The sequence below is a fragment of the Oculina patagonica genome, chromosome 12 (genome assembly GCF_052425735.1).
Source record: "Oculina patagonica isolate OP01 chromosome 12, crgOcupat, whole genome shotgun sequence".
In the NCBI taxonomy this organism is placed as follows: domain Eukaryota; kingdom Metazoa; phylum Cnidaria; class Anthozoa; order Scleractinia; family Oculinidae; genus Oculina; species Oculina patagonica.
The window spans coordinates 1,815,766-1,832,027 of record NC_135769.1 but is presented as its reverse complement, the minus strand read 5'-3'; the positions used below and the strand labels follow the sequence as shown (position 1 = coordinate 1,832,027).

General features: G+C 39.2%; 1 protein-coding gene across 1 annotated transcript; it reads right to left on the bottom strand.

Annotated features, from left to right (window-relative positions):
- Window positions 1-1,625: 1,625 nt before the first annotated feature.
- On the bottom strand, window positions 1,626-15,137 carry LOC144633774 (embryonic protein UVS.2-like). The gene is made up of 11 exons (XM_078492643.1): window positions 14,986-15,137; window positions 13,651-13,713; window positions 13,212-13,289; window positions 12,660-12,737; window positions 12,058-12,207; window positions 8,886-9,018; window positions 5,835-6,013; window positions 5,193-5,414; window positions 3,527-3,680; window positions 2,733-2,889; window positions 1,626-2,369 (listed from the first exon to the last, which is right to left on the bottom strand). Exons 1-11 carry the CDS (start codon window positions 15,065-15,067, stop codon window positions 2,298-2,300), a joined length of 1,368 nt encoding a protein of 455 aa, XP_078348769.1. The 5' UTR covers window positions 15,068-15,137; the 3' UTR covers window positions 1,626-2,297.
- Between the last annotated feature and the right edge of the window lie 1,125 nt (window positions 15,138-16,262).

Below are 16,262 nucleotides of genomic sequence, written 5' to 3'. Positions count from 1 at the left end.
AAGTTAAAATAAATGTAGGTGGTCATGAGAATCGAAGGTCAGCTGAGGTCATTTAAGGTGGAAAACCAAAAATGGGGATTTTGCCAAGTAGAGTTGTAGAATTTCTGTTAAGGTAGTAGGGACATTTTTAGTGCTAACATTGTAGGTTTGGTTATTTTCACAATGTAATTGTGATCAATAATAAATGTGAATCCACTGATCTTGGTATTCCTGTGTTACTTTGTTATGTTGGTATTCCTGTTTCAGTAAACAATAAGAGTGCGAACCAGAGTTTTCGATGGGGGAAGAGTCAACGAGGCGCAGCCGAGTTGACTTTCTCTCATAGAAAAAAAGGGTGAGTGGTCTAATTGTTGGCTGAGAATTTCGATAATGAATGGCGTAGTTCTACAGAGAATCGTACCGGTGCCTCTCGTTGGTTGCTTTTTCCAGGACGGAAAGTCAATCGAGCTTAGGCGCGAAATTTAATCCGCGTCATCGGATGACATACCGTTCCCAGGCCCATACTTTTCGTGCTCGTCCCCGAGAGAAAAAGGTTACCTACACAGGCTGACCACGGATCTCGTATTGCTATCAGTACGGACACTACGAGTTACTACGGAATTTGCGCAGTGCGCGCGACGAGAGACAGCTGTCCAGCCATTCCAGCCTGAGATGGCCTGAACCCGTAACTGGCTGCGCGATGGTTCCAAAATGCCCCCAGACGCTTTTGTTGGTTTTCGCATACTAACGATGGTTTTTGTTGACTCATCAACCCACCGAAGTAACCACCATGAACGAGGAAAGTTATAAACTCTGAAATTACATGAAACCGTGATGGAGAAGGTACAACCCGCCTAGATTAGCTCTTGATATTGGCAGGCTGGGTCCTTTAGTTTTAATCAAAATATTTTTTTAAGATAGCATATTTGATTAATGTTAAAGTTTTAGTTAGCGTTATAAGAGGAAGATGATGAAATCGGCAACCTCATCAGGCCAAGGGTCTTCGAGTTCTTAACATTCAAATATACCATAAAAGCTCTGTTAAGCTTCATATCCATTTTTTTTTTTAATTTCCTGTCTCTGAAAGGCCTTGTCACTACCTGCGTTATCTAGTAAACTTCGAAGTAAAACGCATTTGTCCAGTTTACAACCCAGTTGATCTTACGTTTGATTTCCGTCGCTTCTTTCTTCTCCAGAAAGGGACTAAGTACCTTCGGGAAGGGGATTGTGGGGTTATTTTGCGGAATAGTTGCTACAAAACGCAGCCCTGCCTGGAAATGGTAGTTGTTTGGTAGGGGTTTCGTTTAGACGCGGTGCCCTGATGGTTAGCGGTCTGAGTTAGAGCGCTAGTAGGAGTCACTGTGTTATTTTCTTGGGCAAGACACTTTACTTTCACATTGCCTCTCTCTTCACCCAGGAGTAAAAGACAATCTTTAATACAAAATGATAGGGGAGGGGGGCTGCCTGCGTGGTGTAGCATCCCATCCTGGGGTGGGAGGGATGGCAATTCTCCCAGTTGCCACACAATTAGCCACGTGGCGTCTTCGATCCTTTGGATTGGAACAGGACTTAACCTCGAACAAGGTGCCCTTGGTCTATGTAAAACCGTCAGTCCTTTGAGTCAAGGTCGCTGACATCAAAGAGAGTTTCATTTTCAATGCTCGTTTTTATTTCTTGCTACGTCAAGGGCTTACAGTGTGATCTTAATATAGTAGATCATACAGCTCCTCTTTGAGTTAAATGTATCATTCTATTGTACTACTGAGTGATAAATATAACTTTAAATGCCAGTCCGATCCACATCTCCACACTCGTGGTTTCGTTTTTACTGTCGAGTCGTTTTTCTTCTGTCAGTACAGTCGTAGAAATGACACTCATAGTCTTAACACTGAGTGTTTAGACTACAGGTAACTGTCATTTCTACGAGGATGTATCACAGGCGGTAGTTAATACCGTTTTGTCACTTATATTAGCGATCATTAGATTGGACTACAAGTACGAGATTGAGTACGAGAACGAGTTTTCAAACAAAATTCGTGTGCCTCCTATAATCACTTATCACACCAATCTTATCCCTAACGTTTATTTTTGTGTTAGTCAGCAACAGGGAAGAGTTATAGTTTGGGGGATACAATCGTGTCGAAATTCCAAAGTCGTACTCGTACTCGATTTCGTACTCGTAGTCAAATCTAAAGGTCGCTAATTTCTTACAGACAACTGCATACAATGTACTAAGGAAGAGTCTTGACTAGTTTTGTCTTTTAAGGTCCGTGAGTTTGTGTGGAATACGCGGGTTTGATCTTCCTTGTGGCTGTTTCTCATTTATCAAGTGTCACCTCATCTCCTTCGTAAAGATCATCCCCACCAAATGACGCGCCATCGACATTCACCTGTTAAATACGAAAACGATAAAATATAAGATCGCTTTTACAAAGAGTCAATTTACATGAAGTAAAGCTCGGTTATTCACACGCGCCAAAGCCCGGCAATTAAGTACACGATGACAGAGAACAGGGCCGCACCTCTTGCAAATAAGTGATAACTGAAGTTGATTTAAAAGGATTTTTTGAGGGTGTGGTGGGGAGTGGACAGGATGAATAAAAGCTAATAAACTTTGCTTTTTCCGAACCTTTTATTGCCATTTTCCCCGGCTCACGCAATGCACCTTGGGAGGTGGCTTCCTGCCGTCTCTTTTCCCGCCTACCTATCATACTTATTTATTTACTTACTTATATATTTATTTATTTACTTACGTTTTCAAGACCCCATCCATTGAACCACCTTTTCATTTTTCTCCCTTTTTCAATCGAACGCCTTTTCTTTCCCGGCACATCGCCTTCCGCTTCAAGAGCGACCTGCACACTGGAGATGGTTCCCACGTTTGGAAATGGAATGTAGAACTTCTGTATACTGAGACACAAAGAGATATGAGATCGGTTGGTTAGAAAAAAATACAGATAGCAAACAGAAGCAAAAACGAGAACATAGCAAAAGAAATCAGTCCTTCTTTTTTTATTGGTTGAGCGGGAAGCAAAGAAAGGTTCTATGAAATGCTGGCCGCGCGAAAACTGGAAAAAGGCAAGCGGCTCGCTGCAGTTGCAACAGGCCACTGTTGCACCGCTTATAAGCTCCCCCACTTTTAGGCCCATCCTGACCTGTAGACAAAAGATACATACGATTATGAGCCCCCCTCCCCCCCCCCCCCTTATATAAGCTCCCCTTTCCCAATATCGTTCCAAATACTAGAAATGAATGTGATTAATTATGAGTTTTTAAAGCTTAATTCAAAATCAGTTAATGAAAAATGTATTTCGATCACCGCTGCTATAACTAATTTCTTAACGAAAGCCTCCCTCCCCCCCCCCCCCCCCGCCCCGATATAAGCCCTCCGTTTATAAGCCATCGGCTTATAAGAGTAAAATTTTACGGTATGCATCCCTGACCGGCTTGCGGAAGGTCATAGGTTTGATTACCGTCGGCGACTCAGGTTTTTCTTTGCCCTAAGATGGTGACGACAGAAATTACTTGTTTCTCAACAATAACTTACTCGCCGGCCTCGTATTCATTGTCATATTCCCCTCCTGAAGTGATGAGCTGCCAAGGAGTGGTTCCACTGCTTCCCACGAGTTTCATGTACACATCTCCGTCAGTCCCATCGCCCCAACCATTTCCCGTTGTCACAGTGATCGTGTGATCAACGACTGAAAACAAAAATGTGCAGTTTTATTTGCGTACCGTACACCTTCAATTCCAATTGATCATACCTTATTATAGGAAATTAACGCTTCACGAAATTAACGCGAATTTCAAAAATTCGCGTTAATTTAAGTTGCGTTAATTTTTGTTAATATTAAATACCGCGCCGTTAATTAAGTGGAGCGTTAATTTCCATAACCATAATTTCCATTATTTTGGCCGCAATTTCTCGATACAGTCAAGACGTTCTTGATCTCTAGGAAAACTGAGGCATTATTTCATCAGGGTAGGAATCTGCCAGTATCAATGAAACTGCAAAGAACGCTGGAGGCGGTCAGATTCTTTCGTTTAACCTCTACGTTTAAGATATCACGCCTAGTTTTGAGATAAAATTGTTCCTGTTGTCTCAACAAGTTTTTTCTTTGTGTTCGTCGCGTTAATTTCCTTTATTTTGAAATGTTACACCCTCTTTCGCGTTAATTTCCTTTATAATTATTGGAAAGTAATTAGGACCGTTCTGAAAACTACTATATAGTGAATGACAGCTTTCTAATTAACAATTAGATTACGAGCCCGAGTTTTCTATGAGCGAATAGTCAACGAGGCGCAGCCGAGTTGACTATCGCTCATAGAAAACGAGGGCGAGTAGTCTAATTGTTTTAGTAGAAACTCTAAAGGATTGCAGTCCAAAACCTACAATATTGTGCACTTTGAAGACAAAAATCAAGAAAATTTAACGATTAAAGAGCTACGCGCGCGCGACTGTTTTCTATCGACGATTATAGTTCACCACTAAATTTTCTCCAATTCTGATTGGTTTAAATTGAACACGTGACGCGATAGTGCCCGCGCGCCGGAGGGCACTATCAGCCCATAGTGCCCTCCCGTGAAAAATGCCCGGATCGATAGTGCCCGCCCGAGCGCACCCGTGCCATTTTTTGTAAACAAGCGTGCCTGCAGACAAAAAAACCCAACCAAATTCACTCATGGTGGGTTTCTCGTCTGGTTTTGTTTCGTTTGTCAAATGTCGGCTTTCAATTGAGTTTTTATCCCCAAAAGTAAAAATTATTCACGATCTTGTTTTTGTTCGCGCGGAGATTAGTGGTGAAAATAAAGACAATAGAGTTTTTTTCTCAGAACTCGGTCTGATGTCCCGAATATGTTCTACTATTTTCCCGGCTTCGCTTCTCGGGCTAATATTTTTTAAGAACATCAAATTTCCGCGGGGCAACTATCAGCCGATATTCCTCGACAGAAACACTCTATTGTTAAAATAGAAAACAGTGGGAGAACCAATCAGATTCGCAGATTTCCAATAGAACACAGCTGAGTTTCTACTAATAAAAGATAATTATTACAAAGCCCCTCCAGATACAAGCCCACGCATGCCCTCTTATGAAGTTGTATAAGCCCAGAGCTTGTACTACTACATACTGACTGGCATTTTACGAAATGCCAGTTACTGTGCACGATGCAAGATGCACGATGCACGATGCAGTGTAATCAGAGCAACTTACATGTCTTAGGGTTACTACAAGTGTAAAAAGCGTTGATCTTTCCCAAATCGTTGGCGTCCATGTGTGAAACTGCTCCCAGTTTTTCATCAGAGTCGGATTTGGACTCCATAGTGACTGCTCCGTTGTTGCCAAAGGCAGTCTTCCCGTATTGCATGAGCGAATGCTTGTCGTACGAGTAGCCGAAGTTGTTCTGGTTTCTTGTTGTAAACTCCGATCCCCACCCTGCCGAAAATAAAACAAAGTGAAAATATAATTTCTGAGTCAAGCTCGAGAATCTCAGTTTTTATAGGCATGTGGCCGACGACGTCGTTCAAAATGATGGATTTTTTTTATAATATCACACTTCTGTGTAACAGAGAGGCCCAAACTATGCAAACAAGAGAAACTGGTAATTTCTTTCGATTTACCTGGTAAATTTTATTTCTTCCGGCCCTTATTTTTAGTATCAACAATTAAGTGAGAGGCATGAGTAAATTCCCTGGGTGAACTGGATTCCTGACCAAATCGAGCTTGTCCCCAGGACACTTTTCCCGGCCACTTTTGAAAGGAAAAGCGCCCTGGAGACGAGTTAATTTGCGACCGGATGAGTTGCTTGCTGATTACAACTTCATACAGCAACAAATCACTCAGTGAATAACATACCGGTCTGAATATTGTCTTCGTATACTGTAATATGCTGATCTCGATCCTGCCTGGTATGCTCGTGGTAGAACCCCAAAAGATGCATAATTTCGTGGGCAATCGTTCCTCTGTATTCGCACCCAGATCCCAGGCTGACAGTCTGACTGGGATTGGCTTGGTACCCTATTAAGGACGAGCACCTATAATGAAGAAAATAATAAATTTAAATGCATATACTCCCAGCTCTCAAGCTCCAACGTGCAAAGCACGAAGTGCCCGCTCTGATTTCAAACTTATTCACTTATTCTACTTAAACAGCATAACATTTTAGTGTGTCAATGTTTAGACAAGTGGCGTTTTCTAGGAAACCATGTTATCAAAGGAAAAAAAATCAATACCACAATTTAGTGTTGTAAAGCTTAGTTTGCTGTTTTTGGTAATAATGATAATGATAATGTATTTATATAGCGCATTTTTCATATGTATACACCTAATTGCAATATAGTTGTCATTGAAAAAAGGAAAAAGGAAAAAGGCAAATAGGAATTAATTAAGTGTATGCATGAAATGTATTCAAACAAATGGCCTCAAAATGCCTCAAAATCACAAATAAATCAATTTTTCTTATTACAGAATAAAAAGGGACACGAAGTGTGCAGATAGAAACTCGTGAGTTTTCTGTAAATGCTACCAGTTATGAAACTACGCTAATTTATTCCTATTTACCTTTTTTCTTTTTTCTTTTGCTATGACAACGTTACTGCAATTAGGTGTATGTTCAAATGCGCTTTACACATACTGTAATTTTACTGCACAATTGTAAAGGCCAGACCACAACACCGGGAGCGTCGTGCCCTACTCTTTGCGAATAGTGTGTGGGTTCTTTTAAGTCCCCTGTTATAAGACTGAAGATACAGGAGACGGGACCTACGGTTTATCGTCCTTTTCCGAGAAGACTAGAATGTCTAACCATTTGCAGATGAAATTACAAAGGCAGCACATTCTCCTCAGTTATTTTAAGACCCTGAGTGTTGGTCCGGTCTGGGGTTCAAACCCGAGACCTCCCGCACAGCAGTCCGGCGCTCTACCAACTGAGCTAACCAGGCGAGATTAAACTTTTTTATATAAAATGTCTTGAAAATCCTGTTTCTTTAGCAGTTTATGCAAATCAATTTTGGAGATTTTCTTTAATTTTTTTGAAACATTTTGAAATCTAAATTAGCCAGATTAGATCCAAGATGGCGGATTCTTTGAAATATATGACGTCATTTTAAGAGTGGTATGACTTGCTAATTAACACGTGATTTTTTTTTACTAAAATTGACATTTTTGGACGCTTCATCTGACACTTGGTGCCACAGATAGTCTTTGGGATTTCTACTCGAAGCTTGACCTCTAGCAACAGTCATTGGCCCAGGGCTATTTTTCTACGCGGTCAAACATCTCAGTCAGCTTTTCTTCGTATTTCGGGCAATTTCGTTCATTATGAAGTGTTAATATGAGCAAGGATAGATAAAATAGCTCCTGGGTGTAAACATATTCCCATTTCCTCAGGTAAACGGGTGTTTTTACTTTTGACCTGAACCAAAGTGCTTTGCAAAATGGCGCCGACAAGTTAGCCTGCGTCGCAGACGAACAAAACCCCGGTTATATCCGTTATAACCGGGTTTTTGTTCGTCTGCAACGCAGGCTACGACAAGTTCGCATATCGCTTTTTTTAAACACGTAGGACGTTTTTAGTAAAGTTCCCGCAAAAAACTCAGTAAATCGTCAGGATATATATACCGGTAATATATCGAACTTTAAACTGTGAAAATTGAAACCTTATCTTTGAAGTACTTTTCTTGACTGCGGTCGAGGGCTATCACCTTGTGCACCAGTGAACAAGGAAATAACCAACCATTGTATTTTCTTTGTTTTGGACTCATTGCTACTCATTAGAATCACAGTGTATTGCTATTTGTATCGGCCTTTGTGTACTGTTACACGAGGACAGAACCGTACGTTGGGTAAGAAAACAGGACCCTTGTGATCATAGACAACAATGCATACAGCTATTTCAATTAACGTTGTCCGGATCAAAGCTTAAAGACAAGATTGAAAGGCAGTATGGGTAGAAGAAGAGGGCAACTGCACGTGCTGAATACTAAAATATATAATGACATGACAAACGCAAGTTTGCACGTTTTCTATTTCTTCAGACATGTGAAACAAGGTGGTTTTAGCTACACTGAATTTAAGAAGAATTTTCAAAACTCAGAACCAAGTGACAGTGAAGGTAAAGCTACAGAAAGTCCTCCTGAGAGGAAAAAACAAACTCGTGAATTCTCCACGTGCGATGATGCTTAATGAAGCTTATATGCAAATTTGTAGTGAATACCCAGAACGCCATACGGTCTTGCCTTTTAGCTTTTAGCTTTGACCGACAACGTTTATTGAAATAGCTGTATACATGTATACAACAATGTATATTTAAATATTTTCTATTTTATATATATTAATTACGTTTTTAGTTAGGCAGGTTAGGTGTCCACAATTAGTAGAGGGGACTTTTCCCCTCAGCTACTACAGTTTGACACGATAATAAAGTTATTATTATTATTATTATTATTATTATTATTATTATTATTATTATTATTATTATTATTATTATTATTATTATTATGCCACATGGTAATTTTAAAAAAGATGCTCGCCATTTTTTGGGCAACTTTTCATCTTTCGAGCAACTTTTTTTCCTTTGAGCAACTGGGAGCAACTTTTTTGCAATTTCTAAACCGAAGATTGTCCGAGTGTTGTTCGAAGGCCCTACGAATGTTCCTGAGCATTTTTCAAACTTCTCCGAAGATTTCCAAAAAAGTTCGATGGTTACTTTAACTTTCGGATCATTCAGCATGAAAAACTAGTTAGCAAATATAACGTCATCGGTATCTTGTTGCAGTTTAATTGCGTGAAAATGCTTTATATTTGGAGAATGTTCTTGGGATTTTTGAAGCAACTTTTGAGCATCTTTTAAAGAAGTATTGAGCATCTTTCGGGGACAGCCCTAGTTTTTCCTTTGTGTACACTTACCCAGCTCCGTTTTCAAAGATCACATACTTTGCGTCAGAGGAACTACGTTCCTTAAAATTAATGCAGGTGTCCTGTGCCAACTGACGGAAGATGGTTTTTACCCACTTGTTTGCACTGGAGCTCAAATCACTGGCTTTGAAATGGAAGCAAACTTTGTGTTAATATTCTAGTCCTGACAAGCTAAATCAGGGTCCCCTATACTTTTTACGTGAAGCGTGATTAAGGCTATTTATTTGCCGTGAAACGTGATTTCGGGTATTTTTTTTTTGATTCGTGATTCCCAATTTCAAGATCTTTTTACGTGCGGATGAATGCGATTTTTTCGACGTTTTTGCTTGTTTACAAGCTAAAATGGTAGAATAGGGGTTATGTAAACAAGATTTGGAACGACATATTTGTAAACTCTCAAGGGACTTTTTTAATTTCTCAAGGGACTGTTTTAATTTCTCAAGGGATTACTTTCCGCTGTGGGTGATCACTTGCGATCTTGTGGAAAAAACGTGACTTGTCACATTTACAAACGTTATATAACAATTTTAAAAGTGACATGTCAGCTTTCTTATCTCAACGCACGTGTGTCTGAAATGCGATCTATAAAAAGCGTCGCACAAACAATAGATTGCGTAACTAAAACACGAATAAATAATCACTAGCACTTACATCGTTTAAAAATTGCAAACGTCAAAAATAAACCATACCAAAAAACTCGCTCTTTTCAAAGATATTATTGAAGTTAAAACAAATGCAAGAGATGGGGGCTTCTTTTAGCTTTTAGAGACCTCGCGTTGAGCCGTTGATAGCAATGTTGCATGAATCGGCTTTACAACATGCGATCGTATCTACGCAGTTCGAGTGGAATTTCAGTCAAAGACAGCAAAATTCTTTCGTATTTCATCTTCAAATATAATTCGAAAGCATTCACTGTTTTTCTGGCTTTTGTTTAATCCTGGGTCTTGATATCCGACCCTCGCAGAGCCTAGACAAAACGCAGCTTGAGTGTAACGATTTGTTTACGCCGCAATTATATGCGCAATGTTTTCTCCGACAGTAGTCGGAAATATCCGTATTTTATTCGTGCTTTTTCGTGGAGCAATCGTAACGATACGGCCTTGAACACATTGAACAGCGGTCTACCTATAACAATTCAAATATGGCGTCGCAAAAACAAAGCGTCGAACGCATATTTTGCTGTTTCATTTGCTATTTTCGCTGCCGTAATCGACTGCCTCGAAAGGTCCTTGCAATTTTAAAGTATAGAATCGTCAGATCTCGGTGAAATTTGCACTGTTTATTTGTGTAATGTTAAGGAATATGTGTATAAATACCCGGCGCGGACGAGCCATTTTTGACAAAATTATATGGCTGCATTTCCTCCGCGAAGATAGGAAATTGTTAAACTAAACTACAAAGAAACTGTAATGATATGTTCGAAGAACAATGCACAGGATAAACCTTCGACTCATACTTCATGCAAAAACGTCGATATCTCGAAGAGACTTTGATTAGCTTTAGACTTTGTTTTAGCTCTTTGGTTGGGATTTGGACTTTTGTCAGCTATTTTGTCGCGTGGGTGATCTTGACAGCACAAAAATGTACAATATCTGGTCTCACACCTTACGAGCGTAACAGAATTATATCCGTCACGCGTGAAAAGCAAAATATTTACATGTGATTCCATTTCGCAGCGAGGTATAGGGGACCCTGACAAATATCTCTTCTTCACTAGGCGCCATGGACATGCGTACTGGGGCAATGTCGGCCCGAGGACCTTTCTTTAAATAGTTTATTGCAAACAAAGAAGAAAAATAGACAGCTACATACAATGTTGTTACTTACAAAACTGAACTTAAAATACAATACATATACGTTAATAAATTTATAGTTACAGTGCTTGATAACAATGCTTACAATGCTTGCTTAATTTAATTCTTTTTTGCTAAACTTCGTGTCCTTTTAACTCGGCCAAAGGACTTGATAGTACGGATCGAGTGAAGCGAAGTCTGTACATAAATTTCTGGTCGACGGCATAAAAGACCGAGATGAACATTCTGTGCACTAAAGATCGATATTCTTCCAGTTTGGTTCCGAGCAAGCTTGGTCATATTTGTTTATGAATTATGTATTAACTAAACGGGCTCATGGCATTCTTAACTAGTCGATTTAAGTTATGGGTCCTCGCGGCTGCCCACAGGAATTTGAGAATGGAGATAGATAACATTTATCTCTTGAGTAACAAATGTCATTGAAGAACACGTCTGCCTGAAGGGGCCTAAAGGCGGCGAAAATACCCTGGGTCGACTTGGGGGCAGTAACAACTCGTACCCAGTCGCTTCTCTCGCAATATGAGCGGCGCGTAATGCATCACGGGAAGGGCGTAGCGAAAAAACGAGTCGAGTAACGACTGGGTACGAGTTGGAGGCAGTACTTCCTGCTAGTGAAACGAGGTCTATGAGGAGCTAGTTTTGTTTCACCTCGCACGCGAATTTAAACCTGTATGAATTTTATCCGGTGTCGATTGAATCCTACTAGATAAGCCTGGCAGTCAATCAAAAGCGAGCGTGCAAAATTGTAGTTAACTTTCAGTTGTTAAATTTCAGATACATTTTCCCCGGGCTTTCTCTAACTTTGATACTGGGGGTCGGTACAGGGGCCCGTTTCTCGAAGGTTCCGAAAAGTTCTCGCTCCCGAAAAGCCATTGAAAAATCTCAAACCTTATAATTACAGAGCTGTTTAATTCCATGATATTTTTCATTTGAACTGTGGTTTCCTTCATACCAAGTTTCAGGCCTTTACACTTGTCTGTTTTAAAAATACAGATAATTTAAAATGGCTTTACGGGCCCGAAAAGTTTTCGGGGCTTTCGAGAAACAGGCCCCTGGATACGTACGCACCCATCTTTTGGTTACGTAGCCTGTTTATCACATCATAAATTCTAACAGGGCAGTAAGGCCAAAGGAAAAAAGACACTTTTGTATATTGTATTCAAATGCGTTTGCAATAAGATAGTAATTGGGCTGAAGGAAGTAATTGGGTGAGCTTTATAAATGTAAATTTCTAGCGTGATTATTAAATAAACTGTACGACACGATCTTCTACAAATGGTCCAGCAATAAGCTGGGCGATATCAACAGTGTTTTTATGTGGAAAATCCAACATGGTTTCTTTTACTTACAAAGTTCGTATGGGATATTGACAATTTTGTTGCCGCTACTATCAGTGTCTATTGGCCAGCGCCATGTGTTAGAAGTCACCGATCCCCTCCTCTGGCGGCTTTTCGTGTTTTCGTCAAAGTGCGGATCACGATAGTTGTGATAAAAACGTGCTGTGAAAAGAAGAAAAAAGAAAAAAAAAACAAATAAAGGGGCCAATTGTAACCTGCGATCAGGCGTTCTTTTGCAAAGGCATGCATTTGATCGAAAAGCAGAAACAACCTCGTTCCCAGGGACTCTCTCTCCCCGCCCCCAAAGAGCGAGAGAAGAGAGACCCTGGTTGGGTCTGGTCACGTGCCCCCCAGAATCTGGGTGGTGACAAAAAGATTTTGAGAGGGAGGGGTGACTTAGAATGTATTTTGTAAATACTAAGCTTCTTCTCTCGCTCTGGGGGGCGTGAAGAGAGAGAGATCCTGGGAACGAGGTTGAAACAGGAAGCGCTAGCTGCAGGGGAAAGTTTTGTATGCTTCATGATTTAGATTTCATGTTTCCTGCTGCTGTCCACTGGCTTCATCACGTGACATATTTTCTGACCTATTCATAAAATGTCTGTTCTCGGCCTTACCGCGTTTCCCGTGGGCCTTGCTTTCCAGCGGATAAACTTCATCGCTAAGTGGGGGTTCATCGACAAAAGACTCCTTACCTGAAAAAGAAATAAATCACAAGTAGCTGATTTCTTTTCTTTTCTTTTACAACAATTTTAAGTCTGGTATGGGTCTTTTTCATCTGTGACTATGAAATTTTCAGTTACTGTTCACTAATCCCTCACAAAATTTCGGCTTCCTTGATTTTTGTCATTGTCATGGCAACCATCTATTGACATGTAGTTTTAGCCAAATTTCGACAATTTTTGACATAATATTCTTCAGTAGATAGCAGAATTAATACATTTTACATGCCATAAGAAATTTGGCTCGATTTTGTATCAATTTCTATTATTTTATACTTTTTTGAGACTGAAAAATGAAATCCTAGATGGCGCTTTGCGCGCGACGATCAACGTTTTCGACGCTTCGCGGCGAGAAGCGATTTAAGAGGAAAAACTACTGTTTTGCTGTCTACCTTATTTTGAAATGTCGGTCTACTTTTTACAGAGCATGTTTGTTTTGATCCTTACCGCGCTTCTCGTCAGTGTTGGTTTCCAGTGGAGGTTCTTTTTCGGCTGGAGGTTCCTCGACTGAAGTAGCGTCCGTTCCTTGAAAAGAAATATGCCACAAATCAAATCAAATCATGAATTAGCTGACGCACATAAAACTAAAGATAAAAAGGCTGTTTAATGCACATTTTTGCAATACAGAGCCTGGCAAAACCACAGCGACAGACCGAGGAGTACCGTCGTACCGGACTTGGCAAAGCAAAACAAGCCGTTGAGACCAATAAATGGTAAAAATGATTTCTACGGCAGGGAGAGGGAAAACATGAAAGAAATACGGAAAAAATAACAAGCCTTTAGAACAGTTGTATATAAAAATTAAAAATTACTCATTACCCAAAAAAATCAATATATTAAAGAGTTTGCTCAATTTTATTATAGGTGGATGTTTGGTAGAACTCACCATCATTCACAGCATATGGTTGCGGGAAGTCTTCTTGTTCTTTAGGTGTGTTGTATCTTATATCTGCAATCGCAAATGACAATACAATTAGTGGAAGAATGTTTTTTTTTTTCAATTTGTTACTTTTTTATGGTGCCTGGTGTTCGGCGACATATGGAGTATGAAAAAGCCAAGGGACCTAAAATTAATTTAATGTTAGAGGGTGTCTTTTTTTAAAATGAATCTGCTGTGTTTATAATTTTAATGAAGAGCAATTTTATCTGTACGAAGTCGACTTTTCACCTCAAAGATCTTGAAGAATAAAATTGTAACGTCATTGAAATAATTTTCTGGTATAAACGCTCGTAGAAAAGTCAATTAAATGAGTGTGCCTTTCTGTTGCACATGTATCTGAGTTTAAAAAAAAGCGTTTTGCGTTTCTGTTCCCTTCATTTGTCCTCTGTTTTATATACTTTTATAATTAGATCAGGTTTTATTTCTAAAGTAAAAAGCTTCCGAAATCACCTGTGTTTATACACTTGTCGTTTTTCGCGTTTTTGTTTTCTTTTTTAGTGTGGTATTGTAGCATCACAAGTGCTTTATTTGTTTTTTGGTTTCTTTTCTTCATAACACTATTAAAGAAAAAATAAAAGTGAGACTCGTCATCTTCAAAGACGATTGTTTAACGGTAACAAAAGCAAACATATTTTTATTTTGCGAAGTGAGTTTTCCTCTTAATTTATTGGCAGCATTTAAGTTACACGAACGCAAGCCATTTCAACGGCAGGGAAGCAAAACTAACAAGCCACTCATGGTTTGAAAACGCTAGACCAGCAAAAACCGGCGATAAAAAATTTGGGATGCAAACAGGGTCCTTACCGGGGCTTTGGAACGGGCGTTTTTTAAACAGCCAAAATATACTGTTTGCCAGTGTCGTAGGAAACCTAAATCTAATGGTCCTTTTTATTAACAGTTGCTATATTGGAGCACCAAAAATGTTAACAAGCGTCTTTTGCTGCGGATTGCGAGGATGGAAATGGATTACAACTTGAAAAGCTGAAAACTGAGGCTACACTTTTTACAGTAATTTGTTTCCGCGTTTCTTCAAAAAATCGATATTTACAGTCGTGTTTTGATTTCTCTCCGCAAATTAAGGTTAAATCTTCCTTCAGATATTCAGAGATAATGATTTTCATGGTTTAAGTTGCCTACCACTAATTTCAGGACAGTTTCGACCAAAACTCCGCGAAATCCCCGTGACGTAGCTTCTTAATAATGAAAAGGACACTTTAAAGTGATGCACATATCTATTTTAGAAATGGAAATTTTAAGCTATTTGAAGATGTTTTTACTCACCATTTACCATTGGCCTCCAAGGGTAAGTTAGTGCCGTAGCCAAAATCGCCAAGAACACGAGTTCTTTGAGCAGAAAAGCCATTATGACCTGTCCTTACTTCAAGAAGAAGAGTGTAATGCAAGGTAAACTCGATACAGAATGGCAGTTTTTGCTCGTGTTGTATTTCCTTAAATAATCAAATCGGCGCACCTCAGGGGTCAGGAACTAGTTTGACATATAAACAGAAGTTTTACGATGCAATGTGTAATTATAACATCGTTTGTTTTCGTAAATTATTTTCTATTTCTACAAATAGCCCTTTTTAATGATCTCTTGCTTGCCGTTCCTAAATGGTCGGACCCCCGTTGCTGAGGAAAATGATCCCTTGATTATAGTTATTACGATTAAATTTTGCTAATAGGGTATTTCGGTTACGGTAAAGCGATGAGAGCTCAGCAAGTTCGAAGATCCTTCGAGTGTCCGTAAGGCGCGGGCTACGTTTTACAAACATAGTTAATTATATCGCCGTTATTAAAATTATTTCCGTCACCATTTGGAAAACAGCGAAAACTATTTTAACTCGAGGTGTTTTTAGCTGATTATACTTTTATTGCAATCATTACTATTTTAAAAGTGAGAATCAGCACGCTATAAAGCTTAATAGCACATTGATACAGCCCATCTGTTTTCGAAACTTCATCAGTTGACAGAAAAAGTGCAGATACTTGCTGTCATTATTTGACTCATGTTGTTAGGATAGAAAAATTTAAAGTTTATTACACTGTCAATGTTAATTATAACGTCATTCTGAAAACTGGTCCTTGTCGATCGTTTAATTATCTAGAGCCAACTTCTATTATGACTATTGCAGCTATTTTATCAAACATCAGTTAGATGGGAGTTTTAATATGCGATAATGACATTTAATTAACCGACCATTTAAAGTAAAACTGTTTAACTTCAGGCCAAGGCCGTGCTATTTTGGAGATGATATTAAAAATTAAAATAACATTAAATCGCAGCTATCAGTATGCCCCATAATTTCATTGCTGTCGGAGCTGTTAATTTCTATTTAATTAAAATTGTAGCTTTTTTCACTCTTTAATCATAAAAATTTGGTTTAATTTTGCTCAGTATAACTCACGTTTGATTCAGTCTACATTATGTAATAGGTGCTACATGAAAATTTAGTTGCACAATATGTTTTTTTATTTTCCATGTTGGCCTGACATCTTAAAAATTACGGGATCTCTTTAGGGACTGACCATTATTTTTTTGGAGGGGAGGGGGGAAGATG

Coding starts and splice junctions, on each gene's coding strand:
- LOC144633774 (XM_078492643.1), bottom strand. CDS start 15,067: ATGGCTTTTCTGCTCAAAGAACTCGTGTTCTTGGCGATTTTGGCTACG. Junction 13,290..13,650: donor ACCATATGCTGTGAATGATG/GTGAGTTCTACC, acceptor TTTCTTTTCAAG/GAACGGACGCTACTTCAGTC. Junction 2,370..2,732: donor ATGGATGGGGTCTTGAAAAC/GTAAGTAAATAA, acceptor CGTATTTAACAG/GTGAATGTCGATGGCGCGTC.